Source organism: Melanotaenia boesemani, chromosome 11 (genome assembly GCF_017639745.1).
Source record: "Melanotaenia boesemani isolate fMelBoe1 chromosome 11, fMelBoe1.pri, whole genome shotgun sequence".
NCBI classification, from domain to species: domain Eukaryota; kingdom Metazoa; phylum Chordata; class Actinopteri; order Atheriniformes; family Melanotaeniidae; genus Melanotaenia; species Melanotaenia boesemani.
The window spans coordinates 30,276,520-30,301,186 of NC_055692.1; the positions used below are offsets into that span (position 1 = coordinate 30,276,520).

General features: G+C 40.1%; 2 protein-coding genes across 2 annotated transcripts in view; both read left to right on the top strand.

Moving 5' to 3' along the window:
• Nucleotides 1-9,007, top strand: part of abcb9 (ATP-binding cassette, sub-family B (MDR/TAP), member 9) — a 20,090-nt gene extending 11,083 nt beyond the window's left edge. Inside the window, exons 12-22 of the mRNA XM_041999566.1 lie at nucleotides 1,336-1,990; nucleotides 2,561-2,675; nucleotides 3,248-3,378; nucleotides 3,479-3,684; nucleotides 3,973-4,170; nucleotides 4,287-4,415; nucleotides 4,507-4,695; nucleotides 5,316-5,489; nucleotides 6,080-6,239; nucleotides 7,079-7,215; nucleotides 7,298-9,007. Of these exons, the coding sequence (XP_041855500.1) occupies nucleotides 1,336-1,990; nucleotides 2,561-2,675; nucleotides 3,248-3,378; nucleotides 3,479-3,684; nucleotides 3,973-4,170; nucleotides 4,287-4,415; nucleotides 4,507-4,695; nucleotides 5,316-5,489; nucleotides 6,080-6,239; nucleotides 7,079-7,215; nucleotides 7,298-7,615 (2,412 nt within the window). The 3' untranslated portion in view covers nucleotides 7,616-9,007. The remainder of the gene's footprint in view (nucleotides 1-1,335; nucleotides 1,991-2,560; nucleotides 2,676-3,247; nucleotides 3,379-3,478; nucleotides 3,685-3,972; nucleotides 4,171-4,286; nucleotides 4,416-4,506; nucleotides 4,696-5,315; nucleotides 5,490-6,079; nucleotides 6,240-7,078; nucleotides 7,216-7,297) is intronic.
• Nucleotides 9,008-9,693: 686 nt separating this feature from the next.
• On the top strand, nucleotides 9,694-24,407 carry vps37ba (VPS37B subunit of ESCRT-I a). Its single transcript, XM_042000368.1, has 4 exons — nucleotides 9,694-9,896; nucleotides 13,980-14,151; nucleotides 20,083-20,165; nucleotides 21,787-24,407. Exons 1-4 carry the CDS (start codon nucleotides 9,792-9,794, stop codon nucleotides 22,279-22,281), a joined length of 855 nt encoding a protein of 284 aa, XP_041856302.1. The 5' UTR covers nucleotides 9,694-9,791; the 3' UTR covers nucleotides 22,282-24,407.
• Nucleotides 24,408-24,667: the final 260 nt, after the last annotated feature.

Sequence of the window (24,667 nt, forward strand, 5' to 3'; positions counted from 1 at the left end):
ATAACTTATACGTGCAATAGTGAACTGGGAATCTGTACCACCTCTACTGTGTGCAATGCTTGTTTATATTGTTTTATTTAACTTAACGACCCATTATTTGAGTCAGGTGTGCTGCAGTATGGACATATACTGAAAACCTGCAGGACACTGGCTCAAGAGGTCCCAGGTTGGGGATGCCTGCTCTGTGGCAGTTCAGACACACAGGCACGCATGTGCGCAGGCAGGTGACCTATGTGTTTCTCATAACTGTCCCACATTTCTGTACAACAATAAACCAGAGTACAACAATTAATCATTGCCAAAAAGAACTGAAATGTTTCTGCTTGATGAATATATTTTCCATAAAATGTATTTTGCTCCAATATAGGTCGTAACAACATCTGCATACAGTACAGGCTATGTTCTTATAATAAACTTATCACGTTTTAACGTGATAGGTTTAACGTTTTTATAATAAACTTGTCACGTTATAACGTGATACGTTTCACGTGTTTACAATAAACTTGTCACGTTATAACGTGATACGTTTCACGTGTTTACAATAAACTTTTCACGTTATAACGTGATACGTTTCACGTTTTTACAAACATATCACGTTATAACGTGATGAGGTCCGATTTTTTTTTTGAGGGAGGGGCTAAAAACAAAAGATGTGCACTCAATAGATAAATTAAAACAGGTGCGGACTTGTTCTCTGTTACTAAATGCGCGTGTATACAGCTTGCAAATAATTGGAGATCGCCAGCGCACCTCAGTAACTTAATGCTGAGTCATCTGTGCCATTGACGATCTTTGATACCGGTATCTACCTGACAGGTCCCGGGCTTGCGTCATTTAATGAAACCTATCTTGACTCAGGGTGAGGCGTGCATGTTTTCCCTTTATTGTGTATCTATTGAAGCATAATCGAAGAAAAGCTGCAATCAGTTAACAATCCTGTGGACGCCCGGCTGAACAGACGTAAGGCTAAGACATACAAGTTTGTTACTTGACACCACACAGCTCACCGAATGCTAAGAGCTAATGTTCAGAAACAAAAGACTAACTTCTCTTGACTGATTTAACCTTACCTAACAATCATTTGCTGCGTGGTTATATTTTAGTCCTGTCTGTTCGGAGTAGCTATTAGCTGCTGGTGAACGGAAGTAAAATCCTGTCAAATAAAAGCGTACAGAATTATTATGTAAAATATTTTTCTTCAAAATAGTTAGCATCCTAGGAATTGTCTGTATTTATTTATTTTGTTTTAATTATTATGCCGAATGTAAGGTTTGAATAGCTCTTTCTTAGTTGCACATAGTTTAAAGTTGTATTTTGAACCGGAAGTGCTAAACTTCTATCATGGGCACCAAAGTAATCGTGGGCTGCACTGTATTGTACACGTTGCTGGACAGTGTTATCACCACTGTCCTTTACATACATGGATCACACCTGACCACATTCACAAATGATATCCTGGACTTTAACATCCTGCGGTCTGCCTTGGACCTTTGGGGGCTCATGCTGCTCAGAGTCTCCCTCTTATTGGGAGCCTCCATAGGGGTGTCATGGAACAAAGGGGATGGCACATCAAGAGTGGCAAAAGCCACCACTTTCATTCTCCTCATCTGCATGATTGTCATCACCTACTCCCTGGCTAAGCTGCTGATGCTGACTGAAGTGAAACCTCTGAACCACCAACCATGGTTCCTGAGCCTCATATGTTGGACCTGTGCCTCCTCTCTGGGTGTTGTGCTTTTCTGGAAGAAGCTTGGGAAGGAGTCCAACTCAGTGAGCAATCTCAACAGCAGCAGCCGCAGTGGAGGAGGAAGGGGCGCAGAGGACACTGAGAAGCTGGTGGAGACAGCTGGTGAGGAGGATGAGGAAGGAGAGGAGGGGAGGCAGAAGAAGACCAGCTCTGGGGCTACTCTGGGACGCCTGCTCACCTACTGCAAAAATGATGCTAGCCTGCTTTCTGTTGCTGTTCTGTTCCTCACCATGTCTGCAGTCTGTGAGTATCTTCAGTGATATCAGTTGCATTTTTGTATTGTCTCTGAAATAATTTCCCAGGCTCCTTGAATCATTGAATTATTATAAATTTTTTAACAATAATTTTTATTCGAAATTCACTGAGATCATGATTTCTTTAACGACCCAACCAAGAGCTCTGCAACACATGTCAATGTAAAAACAATAAAAAGCTAAACTGTGGGTTTTTTTTATTTTTTATTTATTTTGTTTGTTTTTTTTGTTGTTGTTTTTTTTTGTGCATAAACATTAACAACCAGTAGACAAGTGTAACAAGTCTAAAACACAATCACTCCTGTATGGCTTAATATCATCATTTAAGGAGTTCGTTAAGTGAAACAAGTTTTTTTTTTTTTTTTTTTTTTTTTTTTTTTTTTACTAACCAAAGAAATAACCAAACATACTTTTTCCATTTCATTATTTCTAAAAAGATAGATAGATAGATAGATAGATAGATAGATAGATAGATAGATGGATGGATTTGCTTGTTCAAATTACTTTAAGAATAAATGTAAAATTTTTGTGATGTCATAAATAATCTCTGCTCTTTTAGGTGAAGCCTTCATTCCTTACTACTTTGGGAAGGCCATAGACAGTATTGTGCTTCACCAGAGCATGGAACACTTCGCTAAACCAGTGATCACACTGGTAATACTGGCTATGGTAAGGTAAGTGTCTACAGCTTGTCGTCTGATGGTGGAATCAGTGTTGAGTCCAGTTTCTTGGCATGTATATCACAGTGAGCCTTTGTGCATACTCAAAATACAAATTGCCTGGAACCTGTATTAAGAAGCAGCTAGTGATGTTACCTCTTAGCGGTTTACATTGCTAAGGCCACATATGATGGATAGCTAACCGGTTCCGACTTGGAGCTTCAACCTGTCCTGGCCAAATTACTTAAAAATGCATCTATTATAAATTCTCTAAGGTATCCAAACAAAAATAGTAAAATAAGGTGAAAACATTTGCAAAACATGAATCCAACAGATTATACTGTAGTTGTATATTTAATCAGATATACTTTGCTGATGGTGCAGCAATATTAATAATTAGACATTCAAGCTGTTTAGCTTTCTGCCTGTATCACTAAGTACACAGTAACTTTATTGTCCCATCTAAGGAAATTGGTTAGTACAGTCATGGTCACACAGACTATTAAGATAAGTAAACAGATAAAGATAAGTATATGTTATTAGTTATACAAACCAACTTCTATCCAGAGCCTTTTCTTTCTTCTTAGTTCATTTGCCATAGGAGTGCGAGGAGGAGTTTTCACCCTGACATTTGCGAGATTAAACCTTCGACTCAGGAGTCACCTCTTCAGAACTCTGATGAGGCAGGAAATCGGCTTTTTTGATGAAAACCATACTGGTAATGTGGAAACACCTCGTGATACTCTCACCCTCCATGTGATTCAGTAGTTCATCTCCTGTCTGAAATCTCTCTAACGTTGTTACACATCTGCCTGTAGGCGACATCATTTCACGCCTGTCCGCTGACACCACCCAGGTGAGCGACCTCATCTCCCAAAATATCAATATCTTCTTGCGGAGCATCGTCAGGAGTGCCGGCTTCTTCGTCTTTATGTTCGGGATGTCATGGAAACTCACACTGGTTACCATTATGGGATTCCCTTTCATCACCTTTGTCTCCAATCTTTATGGCGAATACTACAAGGCAAAGTAGTTCTTTATCTTATTTGATCGCTTTTGATTTGGGAGATATTTGGATGCTTTACATAGCTGGACATGGTGGTCGTAAAGTTTGCTGTTGCACATTAGTTATTAAGGGACAATCTAGGGCCATACTTGTACATACATACTCTGTACATTAACAAACAATTTAACAGGTTAAAATGATTCAGATTTTATCTTTTTTTAATGTTGAATCCCTCTTAGGGATTTATTCAATTATGAAATGGAGTGAAATACAATTAAAGTAACAATGATTTTTTTTTTCAATCAGAAACTGGCCAAGGAAGTGCAAACAACCCTTGCAGAGGCTAATAAAGTTGCAGAAGAAACCATCTCCTCTATGAGGACGGTGCGCAGCTTTGCCAATGAGAGCGGAGAAGCCGACTCCTACTGCGCCAAGCTCTTAGTCATGTTCCAGCTCAACAAAAAACAGGCCCTGGCCTATGCTTGCTACATGTGGACCAGTTGTGTAGGTACCTGCAGCTGCTTTTTGAAATAAAAACTGTGTTTAATCACTGTTATTTATTTAACTGATGCCTATGTGTTAGAGTGTGACCAGCTCCAGAGTTTGTGTTTGTCTTCCAGATGTCAGATTTTGCTCTTGAGATTGCTCTTCTTTACTACGGAGGCTATCTTGTGGTCACTGGTCAGATGAGCAGTGGTACCTTGATTTCTTTTGTCCTATACATGCTGGAGCTAGTAGAGTGTCTTGAGGTATTTTATCAGTCTGTTTGTTAGTTACTGAGTGTGTGAGAGCAGTGCATCAAACGCATTGCAGTAAATCCATGTGCTCGCTCTTTCACAGAGCATTGCGTCAGTGTACACTGGACTCATGCAGGGAGTTGGAGCTGCTGAGAAGGTTTTCGAGTATCTGGACAGGAAACCCAAACACCCAGCTGAAGGCACAGAGGCTCCAGAGACATGTTGTGGACTGGTTGAATTTAAAGACATCACTTTTGCTTACCCAACACGCCCAGAGACCGATATCCTCAAGGTTTGTCCTCAGGGAGCTTCCTTCTACACTGTTTTAATAAATCCTGTGTGAATGGCCATATTACCCAAAAGTGGCCAGTTTAGTCCTTGGTGGTGCAGCTGGTGGTCAGTTAGTTGTCATGTTGGCTCATACAAGCACTAAACTTCAAAGGCTCTGCAATGTCAGGGAAAACTGGAAGAATTTGTTTACATTTTTTGTGCTGTCTGCATTTACAGACAATCACATTCTATGCTAAATAATACCAGGTATTTGTAACAGAAACCACTAAATATTAGTGAGTAGTAGCTAAGATAGAAGAATAACTAGTACATACCTGCACTCTGATCCCAGCTGTGTTTTTCTTCTCAATATAAAGTTTGGTTTTAGAAACACCTCTCTGCTTCTCCTTCCATAATTGGTTAACAATTAGATAAATTTGACTGAGTCAAAATGAGCATCTCCACGGAGTCTTCAGTTAGGCTTGTAAAAGTCAAGACAGAAGCTTTGTATTTGAAGAATTAATTTGTGCTTGTAGATTTGATTAGTAATGTAGAAATTTATTTTATCATAATTCAGCTGTAAAATAACACCCCCCCCATCTTTTTGATGTAAAATACTGTGTGACTTGGTTCCCTCTGGAGGGAGTGTCATTCACTCTGAGGCCTGGAGAGGTGACCGCCCTGGTTGGGCCTTCAGGCAGTGGAAAGAGCTCCTGTGTGAATCTGCTGGAAAATTTCTACCTTCCTCAGCAAGGCCAAGTGCTGCTGGATGGACAGCCTGTTAACATCTTCCAGCATGACTACCTCCACTCCAAGGTGAGCCATTCTATATTAAGAACGTGCTAAAATATACAGACTACCTGATAAGTTCAGACTGCAGACCAATCAAGAACCAACAATTTTATTACAGCACCGGCTAATGTACTGTTGGGGGGGCATGTAAATCCAAAACATCAGTTCCTGATTTTAAAATGAAAATCTCTCAGATATAATTTTATATTATTATATAGAATTTCTACATTTTAGAAAGGCAGCAGTTTTCATTTTAATTTTTTTGCAAATATTGTGCTTTGTTGGGAGCTGTTGCTACAGCATTTGTGTATACCAGTCTCTATGTTTACAGTGTGCCTCTGGTCTTAAAGGGTTAATAGATTCTCTGAGTATTTATAGTCACGGGGTGTGGTATGAAAGACTGATTCAAAATAAACTATACAATACTCATGTTCCTTGTTATGAAAGAGCATGCCACCCAGTGCAACAGTACAGCTTATAGATGTGCTTCTTGGGCAACAAAGGAGCTCTGTGGTACAGAGGAATATGATATACCAGGCTTTAGATACAAACGCAACACTGGATCATAGAATTAAGTCATTGCTGAAAGACTTCCATTTGTTTTGTGTCTGCAGGTGGCTTTGGTGGGCCAAGAACCAGTACTGTTTGCCCGGACAGTTAAGGAGAACATTGCCTATGGATTGACAGACGTCTCCATGGAGGCTGTAGTGCAGGCTGCCACCAAGGCTAATGCTCATGAGTTTATCACTGCACTGCCTGAAGGCTATGACACAAGTAAATATTAAATGGGTTCTTATGTACATACGTTGGTCGCAAGATAATTGTAAAAAATGTATAGCCTACATTTACCAAATAGTTTTAGGGTTTTTACCAGGGCTCTCCGGTAGGATAGTCCCGGAAGGTTTGGCGTACCTCCGTGTTCTCTGTGGAGAACATTTTTGGGGCACAGGCTGGGATTGGAGCAACACTGCCAATTGTGTTCGTGTGTTTATTTTGTTTTGTTGTGTTTTTGTATTGTGCCAAAATCCTTGAGAGGATTTTGACACTTTGGGGGTGTGTGTTACGGCCCTGCTTGTCATAGACAAGCTGTGGCCGTTTGTGTGTGATTAGGGGCGGCAGAGCGCTGCCCGGAGTGGCCAAGGCCAGCGCCTTTGTCCCCGCCCCTGTGTGACTGGCACCCCTCTGGACCAGTCAGGCTGCAGCCTACGGAGAAGCTCAGGCTGAAAAGGCTGCAGCCGAGGCAGGTCTGGAGGGGGAGAAACCAGAATGGCTCCGGCCGCTCTCCCCCTCATGTTGTGCACCTGGTGTGTATGTGTCGCGACACACACACACCTGTGTGTGTTGTCTTGTCACAACAGTGAACCACCAATAACCACTTCATCCTCCTCATTTATTATGATTCTAACGGGTTTCCAGCCTTACATTTAGAGGATGGCTGCAGGATGACCCATTTGATATATCACACAATTAATTACTAAGTTGACGCATAGGGATGGGGGTCACAACACCAACATATGTTTTCTTGGGGGTCTTGGCTCAAAAAGTTTGAAAACCGCTACTCTATAACAGTGAAGTAACTCAGCTGACGAAGTTGCATATTATGTTTTTCCAAGGTGTTGGAGAGAAGGGCACACAGTTGTCTGGTGGACAGAAACAGAGAGTGGCCATTGCACGAGCTCTGATCCGCAACCCACGTGTCCTTATCCTGGACGAAGCCACCAGCGCTCTGGATGCAGAAAGTGAACACATTGTAAGTGAACTGCAATATTTACCAAAGTCAAATGACATTTCGTGTTAAGAAGCTGTTAAATGCATTGCATGTAATTCTACAGGTTCAGCAAGCTCTGAACAACATAATACACGAGCACACAGTGTTGGTGATCGCCCACAGGCTCAGTACAGTGGAGAAAGCAGATAACATAATCGTGATCAACAAGGGTCATGTGGCTGAAGAGGGTTCTCATAATCAGCTGATGGCCAGCGCCGGGCTCTACTGCAAGCTGGTGCAGAGGCAGGTGCTGGGCATGGAGACCGGGGAAGAAGTCCTCAACCCATCTGAAAACCTCCAGAGGAATTCTGATAAAAGACGTCGACATAGAAGACAAAGCAACAGCGGTAGCAGCGAATCTAAGATCACTATGTGGTGCTAAGAACAGTAATGTGTGGAAGCAAGACTGGACATCTGGATGGGTGCCAGCTGTTTAGGTTGAATCTTGTGTGTGAATGTAGGAAATAATTTAAACCTTGAAACACTCAAGTCTAGGATTTTGTATATTTTAAAGGGACATTGTGTAACAAATACTTCCTGAACACTGAAATTGTGTGTCACATTTTAACATATAGTACCTCATAAAGCTTTCATGAAAGCATGTCATCTGATAGTTCATGGAGTGCTCATTCAGGTGAAGAACTTCCCTCTGGATCATAATTGGTCAGGGGGAAAACCTCTGGTGGATGGAAATTCCCTGTCAGATATTGTTCCTCTGTGTTTAGAAGGAAGAGTGGTTGTCACAGGAGGAACGGATCTTGAAGGAGAAACTGGCCTCGACACAGCACTGGGTTTTTGCCACAGTAAAATCCTTCCCACCAGCTTTTAGCCTGGCTTTACTGCAACTGAAAGCTGGTGTTTACCGTGACTATGAAAGCGACTGAAACCATGTAAACATACACTTCTGTAACAACAAGGCTGGTGTATTTTAGAAGAAACTACCGTTATGCTGCCCATGGTAACGAGCAGCACTAACAAAACCAAATTAAAAAACGTTAGCTTTAGGCCCATTTAGGCAGTACCACAGACTTGTTGAGGAGAAAGCTGCATCCCTTTTAAAATCTTTCTCCTTCTTGAGCTCCTTTTAACTGGGGAAGGCTAGCGCGATGTTGATCCTCTTTTTTTTCTATCATCTGGTCATGCTGCCTTTTAAGTGTCTTTTTTTGCTCTTTTTGGCGATGGTGAAACCGACTCGTGCGCTACTGCTGCATATGCATGGTCCTAACAGATTTTCCAATTTGCTGGAAAACTTCCAACTTCTCTTCTTTCGCTGCATCTCAATCATTGTGTGCTGGTACACAGTGATTCCGAGTTGGTGCTATTTGTTCCTTTCAGGCAGCTGTAGTTTCAAGATGGCAGACCGTCGTGGTGCTTCCCTACCTGCTCATCCGTCATATGTATGAACAAATTGAAAATAATTCGTTTACGAGAATGTGTCAGATCATCACCAATGTATATACACACACACATGCAGACATTGATATTACCAGTAAACAACAGAAAATGTTGCACAATGTGCCTTTAATAAGGAATCCGTTTAAATAGTAATGCTTGCTTACTTAAATTGTATTGTTTTTTTAATTTCTCTTAAAAGTGGTGGGATGCGCTAAAAGTAAGACAGCTGTGTTTGGACTAAATGCTAAGATCTCTGATTATTAATTATAAAATCATAAGAAGTCAGTTAATGACACTAAAGATGCACAATGTAATTGTGTTAAATACTGTAAATGAAATATGCACATTGATTGTTGTAATAAATATACAATTTATATTCCTTATGAATGGAAACAGTTTGAATTAATACTTTATATTCTATATTCTGTATTTTCAGTTGTGCTTTGTTGGGCATTATTGTATTTGGACTTAATTATTAATTTATTTATTTATTTATTTAGTAATAGCAGCTAACAATGTGAGGATTTGTTGTTATCCAAAAAATGCTTATTTATGTCTGTTATTTCTGGCATACTTACAGATGCAACAAAACAAACTGGAAAAACAGAAATTAGTTATTCATTGGGTTGTTTGCTTAATGTGAAAACAGTGGTTCATCCCCTGAGTCAGGTGCCTTTTTGTGCTTGAATGACTCACAGGTCAGTGTTATGTGGCTTACCTAACCAAACAACACAAAGCATTCCTCAAAAAATGGTCAGATACAAGAACTGAATGAGCAGAATGGAAAGAAGCCAACATCCAAAGAAAAACATTGAGAGACTTTTAGCGGATTAGAAATGATGCACAAGACTACTTTAAAGATTACTGGAAAGTCTAGCTTCTTCGAGGCAAAGTATGAAGAAAAGAGGGGTGGCTCAAAATGTTTGAAAATCATTGTGTATGTTCCTGGTTCCAAAAGACCGAATCCTGTGCCAAGCCTTGATAATCATACGGAACCTCCACAATACGCCTTGTACTGGTAATTCCTATTTTTCTAACAACACGTAAATGCATCACAGGGCCTGCATCTTCTCTACTTCCTGTAAGGGAAGCGCAGTCAGCTGTCACAATCTGAGGCGACAAGAGGGAGCACAGACGAGGAGGAACACACAACAACAGCCAAAATGTCCAGTTTTTCCAACAAGTTTAGCGGTTACACGATGACCCAGCTTAACGAATTTTTGGAGGACGACGATAAACTCACAAAAATGATACAGGATATGGACGAGGTATGTTAATCCACACGACATTGAAATACAATGTTAGCTTCTCACTCTTTTTTTTTTCTTCTCGGTCACTGTGTTTTTTTCCTCAAGCCTTTGTTGTGCTTTCCCAACACACGCTCGGTACAGTTTCGGCAACGGTTCAGTCGTGGCTAGCATGTGATGATAAATCTGACCCCAACGCCAATACGGATACTAATCGTTAACCTCGGGATGGAGTATGATCAAGCATTGTTTAAGTTTTAGCACTTAAGGGTTCCCAGTTTAAGACACAGTTTCTCGAAAACCCCCTCCTTCCCCAGACGACAGAAGCCAGACTGTGCTTAGTAATGTTTATGGAGGAGAATACATTTGTCGTAATTATGCTAATGTTATAGCTATTTCAGGAAAAAAGTATTTAAAGAAATGGGCTAGCTTCCACATTGTGTGAGAGGTTGTCATGCCAAACTCCACTCACACTTAAACCAGTTTAAGGCTGACTTGTCTGTTATAACAGGTAGACAGGTATCGAGGAATACTGAAGTTAGCATCTTTAATTATTATTAATATACTCCGTTTATGAGCCCAAAAACCGTACATCCCAACAAACGGGCTTGTATCGAAACAATTGTTTTGTGGATCAAAGCTAGCTACTGAATTCACTGGATTACCTCATAGAGTCGGAATCAAGGTTTTGTTAAAGGAGCCCGACTACATGACTCAACTTGGCAAAGTTACAAAAGAGTTGCATATCATTTGGCTCATAACTGAACTCCATGGCCTGGAAACAGCGCGAGAACCTTGTATTTCCTAATTGACGTGTACCTGTTTTGCCTGCCCTTGTCATGATTAGCGGCTGATAAGCCTCACTTTTTCCATCATCAGAGTGACAAACAGCCATAGTCCCTGGTAAGATTTTACCACAGGCAGACAGATATTTGGCATATCAAAGGGGACGGCTTCAGATTAGCATTTTATACAGGATTTGTGCTTCTAATTATTTCATGCTCCTTCCAAAAATGCTCATTGGCTTTTAATGCACTATAATGTCCTGCTGAATCAGCCCAAGCAGTCTCTGATTTTGGTACAACTTTCCCACCATGTGCCCTTTCATTACTTTTTTTTAGTGGTGAAATCTAAAATCTTTAGAGGACACTTCTCCTTGTTTCCTGTCAAGCTTAACCAAACATTCATTGTCAGGACACATGGATTGGTCTTCTGTGTGTTGTCATGGTACTGGTACATTTTCTTTTCAACAGGCTAGTTTCAGCTTGTTTTGTAGTAGTGGGGACTTGCAGTTTAAACATTGTAAAAGTCTCTTCATAGATGTGATGAACTACAGTGTAAACTACTGTATGTCTGTATGTAAGTGCATCACATCCAGTGCAGCTGGTAAGAGCTAAAAGAAAACAGTGTGCTGTCATTATGTCTGTATGACCGAATGCAGCGCAGTGAGCTGGCCTTTTGTGTAGTTTTGATCCACACCCTGTGGATGTTATCAGTTTCATTTTCCTCATCCCATAGGTTGCAGAGAGGGAGGGACTCTCTTCAGTACACTGACATCAGTACAGTTGTTGACTTAAGTTAATCATGAGATCATGGGATAGATGGAAGAGCATCAGCCAAGTAAAGACATGCCTGAGCCAAAGACTAACCCTCTGTGAATTAGCTTCTTTACAGTAATGTGGATGGGAGCACGCACGGAGAGGAACCAGAAATTACAGAGAAGTACAGTACCGAGTATGTAGTATACAAATACAAGCCCTCACCTCAAGACTCATGTTTTACTGTGGCCACTAATCCTCTCACTTTTTTGTGAAACACACACTAACTACAGCACATGGTGTGTTTTGAATAATGCAAATGGCAATGTCAAGAGTTTGTTTTCAGTGCATCTTGGTTTCCTCTTTGCTCAACTTTCAATGTGTCTGTAGGCTATCAAGCTGTTGGTAGCTTTTATTAAAGATCAGCTATGGCTGTAAAACTCATTTAAAGTTGTGACACATTGCTGAAGCAATACAGCTGATATAATCATCTTATTGATTTATGCATTCACACAGTGTTTTTCATCATATTTCCTTCCTGCTATGGCTGCAGAAGCTGTGTTGCTTTTCAGCTTGTCAGGAATCTATGACTGTGGTTGGTCATCTGCTGGCAAGCCTACCTGTTTGTTTGTTTGTGTGTGTGTGTGTGTGTACATTTTCAGTCAGAAAACTGAGCTGATAACCAGTGTCACCATATGTTTAAAAGAAAAAAAAACATGGTCATGTTTAACTTGCTTTGTACATGTTCCTTATTTGTTGAGTTTTTAAGTTCAGAGTTGTCCAGCCAGATTAGGACTCCAGAGTTCATCAGTCTGTTACTCACTTATTTAAAAACTGTGATTTTAGTTGCGATAGTAGAAGTCATCGTGGTTTGTGTTTGCTCAAGAGGAAGGAGGAAAAAATACATATAACTGCCATTTTGGTAAAAAGAAAAACTGTGGTTGCTCAAAGTAAGGAAGAAAGGAAATATAGCTGCCATTTAAGAAAAATATGTATCATTGATTAAAAAACGTGGCTCCAGTTTGTTAAACTAAACTGTATCTTGTTGTGTTGTTACACCAGCTCTCCAAAATTGATGTCTATGGTTCATCGAGGCAAGTGCTTAACCTACATTTCTTGTGATTATTTTGGTCTTTGTGGAGAGAAGGGAGCAATCTGGAGCACTTCTCCCACAAAAATTATGTGTTTGGTCTGACAGAACAGGACTGCAGGTATAGTTGCTATATAAGGGTCTGCTGCTGCCGTGGGGCTGTTATGAATTAGCCAGTTTCAAATGAGAGACTGGTAACTTCAGGATGTGATGGAAAAAGAAATTCCTGCTTTTTCTACATGATATGTAGTTTTCTTCCATCCAGTCAGACCACCAAACAACACTTAGAAACTGTTCCATAACCATTACCTACGCTGTTGTGTATTTTTACACTACAGTTTTCCCGGGTTTCCTCTCCCAGTCTTGGTTATGTTTGCACATATGATGTGTTGGCTGAACGTGTGAAATGAGTCAGGAGACATTTTCTTTATTTAGTCCTCCAATGTTCACGCTGTTGCTCTTCCCACTTGTCCTCATCATTTGAGTTCAGATTTGCTCAAAAGGCACTCCTCACATAATACTGCTTAGCTTTTTAACCAGCTGTGGATGTACATGTCATTTCCAACATTTGGGGAAAAATATCCAAATGTTGATTATGACTTTGTCAAGGTTTTTGAAAACAAAAAGTGTCCACTTAAAAGGAAATGTAGAAACCAGCAGTTCTGCAGCATAGAAGGGACAAAAAGCAGAATGCTGCATTCTCCTTGACCAACGACTTTTAAAATCTGTCATAGGAAGCTCCAATTTTTATTGAATCATAAGGCCAACTTTTACTAAGCTTTAGCTTGAGTTGTATAACTGAGTGTAATGGTCCTGATGACATGTATTCCTGAGTGTAGATAGGTTGGAAATGGTCTGTGTTTGTATCCAACATTCTTATCAACCAGCATTTGGACATATGTATAGTTTATTTTCTACTTTACACATAAAACTACACAGAGCTGCTTCCCACTATGTGTTTTTATGTGTGAAGTGTCCTAAGATTGCTTTTTGATTTGAATTGGCACTACATAAATAGAATTGATTCATCGTGAAGTCCACCAGTGCATATGCTGGCTTTGCACTGCTTATCAATATACCGGTACTACAAACTGATCCTGAAGAAGAGTGAGTAGTACAATACTTTAGAAGTAGGAAGATTATTTGATTTGACTTAATGTACTTTGAAGTGTTAATGAAGTAAAACTGCAAATAAACTAATAGGTAGATTACAAAACAGAAGTATTTATCCTGAATAAATTAAAGTTCTAAACTGTGATGGAGGTTTTTGTAGATCATGAAAAGACAACGTGAAGTTTGAGCAGCTCGGGTGTATCTGTGGTTTTTTGAAAACACACACAGAGGTTTACGGGAGTGGTGTGAAAACATGCAAAGTTAAAGATTTATGAAAGCTGCTCTTGTCTGTTAACACTGCTTATCTCAGCAAACAGAATGCCATTACAAATTTTACTGGTGTGCTTTTGCTTTACTTTGTAGATGCAGGAGGTCCAGCAGAGCAAGGAGAAGACACTGGCCATCAATCGAACCCTGGCTGAGGAAAACCTCGCCCTGCAACCCAGGCTGGATCACAAGAAAGAGCAGCTCACCAAGCGCTACGGTTGTCTTCAGGAGAGCTTTGAGTCTTATCAGCTTCGCAAGTCGGCTTTAGGTAAAGCAGCTGTGTGGCTGCAAGACACTGAGAGCCATTTTTTATTGACCACTGTATCACAGGGTCCTGAATGTTTAATATTATCCAGCCTTCAAGAAATTTGAGCACACTTGTCCACGAAGTCATGTTGAACTGATACTTTCACAGAAATTAGGGGAAAGCTTCAAACACAGATCATGTTCTCAAACGCAACCAACGTTCTTGTAGTTTTATTCTACAGGCTTCAGTAGTATAACAGGTTGTGATATGAACATCATGTCTGGTCCAGATATTAAATTACCTAATGGAGGAGATGTTAAACTACAAACACTTCAGTCAAGACTTCTGAGCATTTTAAAGTATAATCAGAAAACAAACAATGACGTTAGATAATTTATTAGTTGATGAAGCAGAGACTACAAACATGGATGGAGAATGTACAACCAGAACTGGAGACTTGTGTGTTTGTTTTTACCACATGTCCTCCAGGATGAGCAGAGAATTTTGATCTTAAAAGCCACCAGGGTGACCCATTTAGGTAATAGTTTTTTTTTTTAAAATGTTTATATATAATTTAAATGAGACTACAGCTAATAAATATTTTTTGGTCATGTCCATGAGCCATTTCTTTAGAACAGGGGTCGGCAACCTTTGGCCCTCGTACCATAGGTGGCACCCCGGGGAATAAACTCTGGCACGTTGGCACCTCTCAGTGTCATGACGACCGTCGCTTTATGTGTGGCCTGATGTCTTGGGTTTGAGTGACAGCTCCCTAGGGTTGGGCATCGAGCATCAATTGGAACCGGGACTTACTTTCCAATGCTCCCACAATCGTTCATATTTTTAAATTTCGATTCCTAATTTCAATATTCAGTCCACCGACCGGAAGACGAAGCAGAAAACCAACAAAGAAGAATCCTCTGGACGTCTTTTGCGTTACCGCCCAGTGATTGGCAACACTTGTAAGTGATTGGCTTGAATGACAGCCTATCATCAGACTTCTTTAGGCCGCGAAGAAAAGGAGCGCATGCGTTTTGCGTTAGTTAATTATTCTATTTATTTATTCTGTTTTGCACTTACTGGAGGGCTTTGAAATTTCATTGCACTTGTTGTTCTATTTATGAAATCAGTTTTTGAGTTAATACCAGAAAATTATCTTTAAAAATATGATTGGATGTCCTCTGTATGGATGTAATAAAATTCCAGGTATGTTGGAAATGTTTTTATATTTTGTCATAATTTAACTTTGCGTTTTAGTTGATAATGGCACACTGGTTGAGAAGAAAATTTCAAACTGGCACTCCATGTCACAAAAGTTGCTGACCCCTGCTCTAGAGTATAATAGTAGTATATATATATATATATATATATATATATATATATATATATATATATATATATATCTATATATATCTATATATATCTATATATATCAGCTAAGAGTGACTATTGCATTATTAGTGGTTAGTGCAATCAATAAGTTAACATACAGTAAATTAATAAGTTATTTTCATTTTTACCCCTTTAAGACAAAGTGGGCATGTTGAAGATATCATTATGAAGGACATTATTCAAAATTATTTGTAAAGATTTACTAATTATTGACTAATTAAAAAAATAAGCAGCACATTTGCAGTGAAATGAGGATTAGTTGCTTTTTAAGTACCATATTGCTGGATATAGCTGTCAATGAGATTTTGTGAATCTTTCTAAAATGATATGTAGTTTTAGGTTTTGTGCTGAGCTTGTTGTTTTATTAACTTTTTAATTTAATGACTAGTGTTTGCAGCTTTTCATTATATTCATTTTGATGGGACGGTAACCTCATGGTCTTTCCAATACTACTTCTTATCATGGGAAGTCAACCTGGTTTTCAGTTCCTGTTTTTTTTTCCTGCTCATTGTTTATTCTCTGCGTCACTACATGCTGAAGAGACCTGTTTGACCAGTTCCCTCATTTCCCATCAAGCACTGTAGCAGCCCTATTACCTCAAGCCTGTTTGTCATGTTACTGCAGCTGTAATACAGTTGGCTCCTGGTTGAGCACATTCCAGATCTGATTTAGATCTCCTCTGCTGGATCATAAAAGACTCGCATGGAGGTAAAATCCTTCACTGAAACAAGTTAACATTTCCCTGTATACGAAGAAGACTGAGAGACAATACTTGTGACCTTGTTGATGCAGTGGTTGCCAAGCAACTCTCTCAAAATAGCTTGCCAGCTATTCACTTTTTTGCTACGTTAATAAGTTAGATTTGCCTCCTTCGCTGCAAGGCATCCTGCCTTGTCTGCTCATTGTTGGTTTTAAGGCTTTAAAGACAGTCTTCACAATCTGAAGCGGCATTCAAACTGCAAACTCCTGCTGGATTGCAATTCTCTGTAGCAGCATGGTTTTTTTTGATGACGGCAAGCTCTGGCTTTTGTGAAATGTAGGTTACCCAGTGTCCCCCTGCCCCCCGCCTTCCATGCGCTAGCCGTCCTAGTTGTGGATTTGCTGTTGAGCAGCTGGGCAAGGACAGTCATGCTTGGAGCTGAGAGAAAAGTAGCTGTTTGACCCAGATGAAACATTCAAAATGCTGTTGCTTGTTGTTTTGTTGTTTGCATACATTTGTACCATCAGTTCCACCCCCTTCCCGTCATGTTGTCAAGGAAATGGGACATTGCTTTTTACTGTCCAGTAGCTTCAGAGGGTTAAAATGTCAGCTCCTTGCCTTCGAACAGAACCATCTCCCACTGCTTCAGTAGACCATTGTGCTGCCAGGCAAGCTGTGTATAACACCCTCAGTGGGTGGGAGGGAGTGGTGCATAATGGAACTGGCAAGCAGAGATTCAGAAGGGTGGGAAAGAGGTAGCAAGAGACTGTTGGGCAGGCCCAAAGAACAGCCAAAGTTGATTTGGTTTCATTTACTAAATGGCCATCTCATGATCTCAGGGCCTAGACTGTGTTCTCTCTCTGCTCACACAGAGAAACACAGCTTTGTGTGGAAGAAGTGCCACTTAGATGCCAGAGAGTGCACATTGTTGTGAGCCTGAGTTAAACCTGGATAAAGATTTCAACTACATCTGTAAAGCTAAGTGTTTTTGGAATGTAGTGCCAACAAGTCACAGATAAGTATCAGAGAATCTGAGTTTAACAGAAATTTCACTTCATTCTCTCAAAACTATTTTCTTTTGTCATATTTCAGAGACAACCAGATTTATATTAAAACATATACAAGTTAGATTGTTTATTTAAAGCTTCATTTAGTGACGTGAAAAAGGCCGGTGTGCTGCTTTTCAAGTTAGTCCATAAAGTATTCCTGATCCTGATCATGTGGACTCTGACAAGTCTCAACTGTGCCAACCAGTTTTACAGGCTTGATGGCAGACGTCTGTCATGTTCACGTACACTGCCACTGTTTTCAACATGGCCTTATTAGAAAAGCGTGTTTGAAGCATCTTTGTCTTCACAACTAAAATAATTTGACATTCAGTTAAATTTTTATTACCCACCATTACTGTATGACAGGAAGTTGGCCAAGTACTCCTATTTCTAGGTTTCACTTGGCTGTCAGTTATTTACAGGGTGTGTCTGAAACAGCCTCCCTTATCTGTCACACTTTGTACAGCCTTTTTTAAATGTCAAGTGGCATTTTATGATGTCCTTTTCCCGTTACTGATTAAAACTGTACGTTGTCGTGCCTTTACAGGTTGTCTTCAGGATGTTGTGGCATAAGTTGTGGATTTCAACAAAGTTTATACCCACACGTGTCGGTGTTTTGTTGCTCCTTCTGGGCCACTGTAGAAAGAGGTTGGTGTAAAATGGAGGAGTATGAGGAGAAATTAAATAGATCTTTTTAATATATTAAAGACAAAAACTGTCTGTTTTAACATGGTTCTGTGTTAAAGAGAACATAACTTTGGATGGACATTAATGAGCTAAATCCACTACATCTGGAGATGATTGACCAGCTTCATAAATATGTGTCTAACTTGTTACTCATACTTAAGCTGGCATGCTCAGCAGCATCGCTGCCTGTTATGTGACGGGATGCACGTGGAGAATCGCCCAGCTGTCTGAACAAGTGGAGCTACAGAAACGCTGCACCTGATTAACAGGAGGGTGGAGGAGAAGCTAGCTTGGCAATACATTTATGTCATCATTAGATTTGGTTACTTCTTTTTGTTTCTTTTGCTTTGCACACACTGCCACCACATATTTACCTTTTTAAACTGGCCTTTATGTAATTGAGGAGAGGTGATAAATGACAGTACAAACTGGAGAACTACAAACTTTAACTCAAATCTTTGACAGGTCTTAATAGATATAATTTAACATGTTTTTAACCCGTTGGTACCAGATGTTTTGTGGGCAGGACATGACAAATATGTTTCACTCCCTTTCAAGTACCCACACCTGTTATACACCATTGTAAATCTAAGATTCTTGATATTTGACTTATGTATACCATTGCATGCTACAGTCATAACTACTGTAGTTATCTTTGCATAATTAATTTACTGTAGATTCAGTAAACGCTTATTTCAGACCAGTTGCAAATGCATTTTATCTTTAAAGGCGTACTGTACTCCAGTAGCAGATGCTACTGCAACAAAACAGCCCTGTTGCATTAGCAAGGGTCCATAAAAACCAGTTTTAGGCAGAAATTGCAGGATTTTAAGGGGTTAAAACAGAGATTAACTTCATTTGAAACTCTTATTTTCTCCAGTCTGGCTGTAAATCTGTAGCTTAAAATAAGTTGGTACAGCTGTCTGTGATCCCCTGACTTTCCCGTTAAGCCGTCAATAGGTTGGCAGTTGGAATATTCTACTGACCTTGAAAGATATTTTTGTCCTCCTCAGTATAAATTATAAGGACTTGATTATCTCTTGACTTGGTATTAGTAATCAAACAGACAAATAGAAACAAAACCAATTTTCCTGTGAGTAGCCCCACTTTATTTTTACAAGGTTATCTAGAAATAAAGCAATAACCCAGCTAATAATCCAGCCTAGTGAACATAAAAGCAACAGTATAACTTCACGTTAAGTAAACATAATGCCGTCTTGTTGGAGCTCAAGCTTTTCAGCAACATTAATGGGAGTATTGGGAGGAGGAATAATGCCACAAATAGGGAAAAGGCAAGGTTGGCATACACTGCCTGGTCTGTGAATGAATCTGCATCTGTGTTCATGTTTTTAGTATGTCAGAAAGCCCCAAATAATAAATCAGTAACCTGTGATTAGAGATCTACTATATTAGGTCGAGGCCTGGTGAAATGTCTTAAGTTTGCAGTGGTAACTAGTGCTGTGTCACTCTTCTCATTATCACACTGTGTGCTGTCCCAGCTCCAGTGGGTGTTGACTTTAAGCCCTGCTTCAGCACACAAACAACACAGTGTTCCTCCCCAGAGGCACCAAGGCAGTTTGACTCAGTCCTGCTTTACAGGTTCACATTAAACACAGGTGATACGGCTGTTTGGATGTGTCGGTCCCAGGACCATAATAGACAGATTTCACATTCCCCCTCAGCTTCTGTAAAAGCAGCTCATTCACATTTAAAGCCAAGTATAAATCATAGGAATTAAATGTATTGAAGTTTATGCAGAGGATGCGATTATTTGTAATGTCACAAACGAATAAAAAGGATGTTTGTCACAAGTCGACTAGTAGTATGTGTGCAGTTTGCAGAAACAAATGATCACATCAGCAGTTATTTAGTTCAGTTTCATCAGAAGTGCACATGTGGAAATTATGAGCACATTAACACAAGTTAAACATTTGTGTTGCGCATGACACTGCATGCTGCTTGTACTTTACTGTACTGAATACCGAGTGTGCAGGCTGCTGTGGTTGAGCTACCGGTCTTGATGTCAAACACTATTAAGTCTGAGTAGTACAAAAACACCAGGCATGCCCTCTCAGTTCAGGCCCAGCAGAATAATGTTTGTTTCTCTGTCTTGTTATTTAACAGACCACAAGTCAGGAAACACCTCCCTGGACATTCTGCTGGCCCTCCTGCAGGCCGAGGGAGCTAAAATAGAAGAAGAGACAGAGGTAAGTATTCTGTGGCTCTATCCATGGATGACCTGATGGATCCCGAGTCAGTGATTTGTGTACCTGCTTTTCCAGTTGCTGGCCTTCTTTCCCACAGAGCTTTCATTGTTCTAATCTTGGACCTTTTGTTGGGAAGCCGGGTGCTTAACCAACATGGAAATCACATATTTGACCACCAATAGCTGCCTGTCCAATTAGCATTATAAGCTATCAGTCCAACTATGAAGTCATTTAAGTAATTCTGCATTTTAACAAATAAGAAATTCAATCTGATTTTGTTGCTGCACTTGATGTTTGCCAGCCTCCTGAATTCTGGCCATCATTTGAAACACTGCAATCACAAACCTTCAAAACAAAAGACTGATGACTTATCAATAGTTTGACTGTATGTACAGGAATCTGTAATGTTTACATTTTTCATAAAGTACAAACGCCCTAGTGGTTGATTGGTATTATTATAAACTTTGCAAACAAACCAACTCTGTTACAGTGCATTTAAGCAAAATAAATATCAAAGATCTTCTGAAAGTAATTCTGAAAGTTTTTAATTTTCTGTATATTAACAGATGATTGGCTGGGAACACACTGCTCATTGTAAGATCTGGTCTGACATTAATGTGTTCTCATTGGTGTTAAATTATTTAACTTAATCAGGTACAATTTTTTTAACAGCCTGAAAATGTGAAACAATCAAAAAGCAAATTCCTTAAAGATTTATCACTTCTAGCTTTATTACGTGTATAATTACTTTAGTAGCAATATCTGATAAAATACAAGTTGTTTATGCATGTGCTAAAAATAAGTCAGTCAGACAAAAAATAGCATTTTTTGCACCAACAATATGATTCCCAAAGATTTATAACCTGACTGTTTCTCAGCATGGTGTGCAAAGTGTCTTCAAAAATAAAATGGAGAAACGGGGCTAGAGGTGGAGAAAAGAAGTGTAAGGCCTGTCTACAGCAGATTAACTGGATCTGAAAGTGATGTCTTTAGAAAAAATAGAAAAAGTCCAGCAAAGACCTGAAACAGGATCTGAGAGATGCATCTGGACCTTTTAACTGGTTCATCTACGATGAGACTGAAGTCTCATCAGGTATGGCCTCCATAAGGGTGGCTGGCAAGAAGCAGTTTTTAAGGAAGGGAAACTGGGAGAAAAAAGATGAGGTATGCTAAGTGACACAAAGACTGGACTGAAAATCCGTGGCAACAGGTCTGATGCAGGGATGAATCCTCCCCAACGTCCAGACCTCAATAATACTGAAGCAGTGTGGACGCTTTATACACCTCAACCCTCTCCTATACATGCAGATAATAACTTAATTTCTGCTTTGATAGATGTATTCTGTGCCCCCTCTAAATAAATTTGTAGTATATGGGACGGCATGTGTCATTAATTTAAACATTTTATTGAAACTGAATGAGTGTAAAAATGATTAATTGGATGAATCTTTTAAAAGTGATTCCTGGCCATTTATGTAAGCGGCTGGCTTCATTTCTTGTTCATTCTGGCTCGGTGCTACTTCCATCTTCCTGACTCATGTTGGCTCTTCACTCTGTGTTGAATCAGTCAGGGTGGACGTTAATCTAAAACTCTTCCAAATCTTTTTCCTTCTGCCAACAGAACATGGCTGACTCTTTCCTGGATGGTGACATGACTCTGGATGCCTTCATCGATGCCTATCAGAGCACAAGGAAGCTGGCCCACTTGCGACGCGTGAAAATTGAGAAGCTCCAGGAGATGGTGCTTAAGGGCCAGCGGCTCCCCCAGGCATCAGTCCCTCCCTCCCGATCTCAGGATGTGTCGACAGCGGCCTCCCTCCTCACTGATGATGGCAGCAACAGCTCTTCTCCGGTCGCCCAGCCAAGAAGGAAACCACCGCCTCCTCCATCCCAGCCTGCTCCTGTCCTAAATCCAGTCCCACCTCCAACCACCGCCCCCGAGTCTCCTGTCTTCTATTCAGCTTCACCATACCCTCCAATCCCTCCCAGAACGGGGCAGCCCTTTCCCAACGTCTCCTCTGCATACCCCAGCCACTACCTCTCTCAGTACCCCCCTGCTTTGCCTCAGAGGCCCCCACCGCGCATGGCCCCTCAACCAGGCTTCATCATGCAGTAAATAAAAGAATTTGCCATTCGGAGGACATGTGGTGTTTGTCAAAGACTTCTCACTACTAAAACTCCTCTGAGAACAATTTTTCTATTTCATCTACCTTCTTGGATTACGACCAGTCACAACACAAGAAGGCAGATCCTCACCGGCTGGTCTGGTCATGTTCAGCTGAAGCAGATCTCCAAAAAAACCTCTGAAGATCAGCATTTACCTCTCAAATGCGCCAACACTCCCAACAAAGAATAAAGAAGAAACAAAATGGGCTGCGAGTCTCTCTTAGCCAGAGTCCCTGTAGTAAAACAGACCGCCACAGTGAGGCTGCAGTGACCGATTCACGCCATCAGCCTGTTGGTCTCTGAGCTGGGCCTTACCAGTTAATCAGCACTTTGTCTCTAGTCAGTCCTCAGCCAGTCTCTGCTCCTTCAACCATGTTCCTCAAGCTTTTAAGGAACACTAAAGTTAGTAGAAAAAATTATAAAAAAAAAAAAAAGGGTTAAAAATAGTCATACCCATGTGCAGCATACTAATTTACTGGTAATGTATATGCAAGCAAGGAGAGACCCTAATTACTGTGCAGTTTTAATGAAAATATCATTTCTGGGAATATATTCAGGCAAAAACTGCATCTATGCTGTGATTTTTCTGTTTTTTATTAGTTTATTCTTTGATTAAAAATTGACAAGGTACGTAGGAATATTTGAATTCCAGCATCATCTATTGATATAGTTCTAATGGAGTTATGTTGATAATAGAAGGATAGACTGATTAACATGTGTTAAGGGGCTTTGGATGGTGTCTCTTCTTCTGTATGTGGGTGTGTCTGCAGACTCCAGACCTGCCTGGTTCGAAACAGCCGACTGGTCCATCTCAGGGCGCAAGTCAGAGGGGAGATGAGAGGATTAGCAGCTGAGCTGATGTTACAAGAAGGCCGATGGAGCCTCATCTGAAATGAAGGGTTTATGTATAGCCATACAATACACTCCAGATAAGTGTTTTTATGGGCTCCTGTTGTAATGCAACACTGTTTCTCTGATGTCTGATGTCTTTAACACCCACAGTTGGAACTTTATGGGGAAATGATGCCAACAGTTCTTTGGATCTCATACATGCTGTATGGTTCTGTTCAGTTTTCTGTCACACTGAGCACCAAAGACTTCCCTCCTCACTCTAAGTTTTTAGTTTTATTTGTGAGTGAAATATTTAGTATAATTATCTACCATCATTACCAACATATCTCTTTGATCTCGTTGTGGTCTTTTATGTTTTGTTTGTTTTGGATATTTGGAAGCCAAAAGTCTTCAAGAGGAGCAACCTGGCTTCGGGACAAAGTTGTTTTTCTTTTTTTTTTTCTGGTGTGATCTTTTAAATTCTCCCTATCCCCACCTCTTCTTTTCGACTGCTGTTGCTGTGCACTGTTGAAGAGCCACGAGTGCCTACACTTGAAGTGACGTTGTTCACCTTCTGCTGATTACTTCCTGTGTCTCTATGCTCAGCTGCAGATGTTACGACTTCCCACAGCTCCTCAGATTACAAAGAAGTCTGGTTTAGAAATTGGTCTCCTCGTGATACTCACTTTATTTTTCCTAGTAGGTTAAAAAATGCTTTGTCTCCATTAGACTGACGAGCTTTGCTTAGAAACAGAAATACTTCACATATGCCAGAGAGAAAAGAGACACCCACAGGCTACATGCCAAGTATTTCTGCTTGATCTCTTCTGATGCCTGGGGTGAATCCACATTTTTGCATGTGATGTTGTTTTTGTTTTGATTTAAATTGGTAAAATAACAGGGCTCTGAAATGATTTGTCATATCTGTGAAATATTTCGCCTCAGAAATGGCAGGCAGATACATGAAAAATAGCCAAAATGTCCCAGTGAACCAGCATTTGCAACTAACCACAGATTTTTCTTTTCTGCATGGCCTTTGCCCTTTGTTCAGTTTGAAGACTCCTCTTAAATACTACTTTTGTTTTACCTAATGAGCTGCTTAGGTGTGAACTGATCCTCTGCATCCATGGTTTTATATGTGGTTGGTGATAATTTCAGTGTAATGTTGTAGGTATTTACTTATAATGAATGTTTAAGTGGAATATAATGCTATTTTCAAGTTCAATAAATCTCAGTTTTTTTGTATGTTTTCATTCAGGTTTATTTATTTCTTCACTTCCTGCTTAATGTGTTAAGTTGGAATGTGGTTTTAGATCAGACTGCAACAACTTTGGATGCAGGAAGACTTTTTGGTACTTAAGATAATACAGCACCACCAGGCAATATTTCCAAAAATTAACTACTCACTTTCAGTAATGTGCCTCAGGAAGCCTCCTTTGCCCTGTACTAGAGTATTAAGTGTACAAAGAAAGGAACAAATTATTTGGCCAATAATATTTGCACTG

Coding starts and splice junctions, on each gene's coding strand:
- vps37ba (XM_042000368.1), top strand. CDS start 9,792: ATGTCCAGTTTTTCCAACAAGTTTAGCGGTTACACGATGACCCAGCTT. Junction 9,897..13,979: donor TGATACAGGATATGGACGAG/GTATGTTAATCC, acceptor TTTACTTTGTAG/ATGCAGGAGGTCCAGCAGAG. Junction 20,166..21,786: donor AAATAGAAGAAGAGACAGAG/GTAAGTATTCTG, acceptor TTCTGCCAACAG/AACATGGCTGACTCTTTCCT.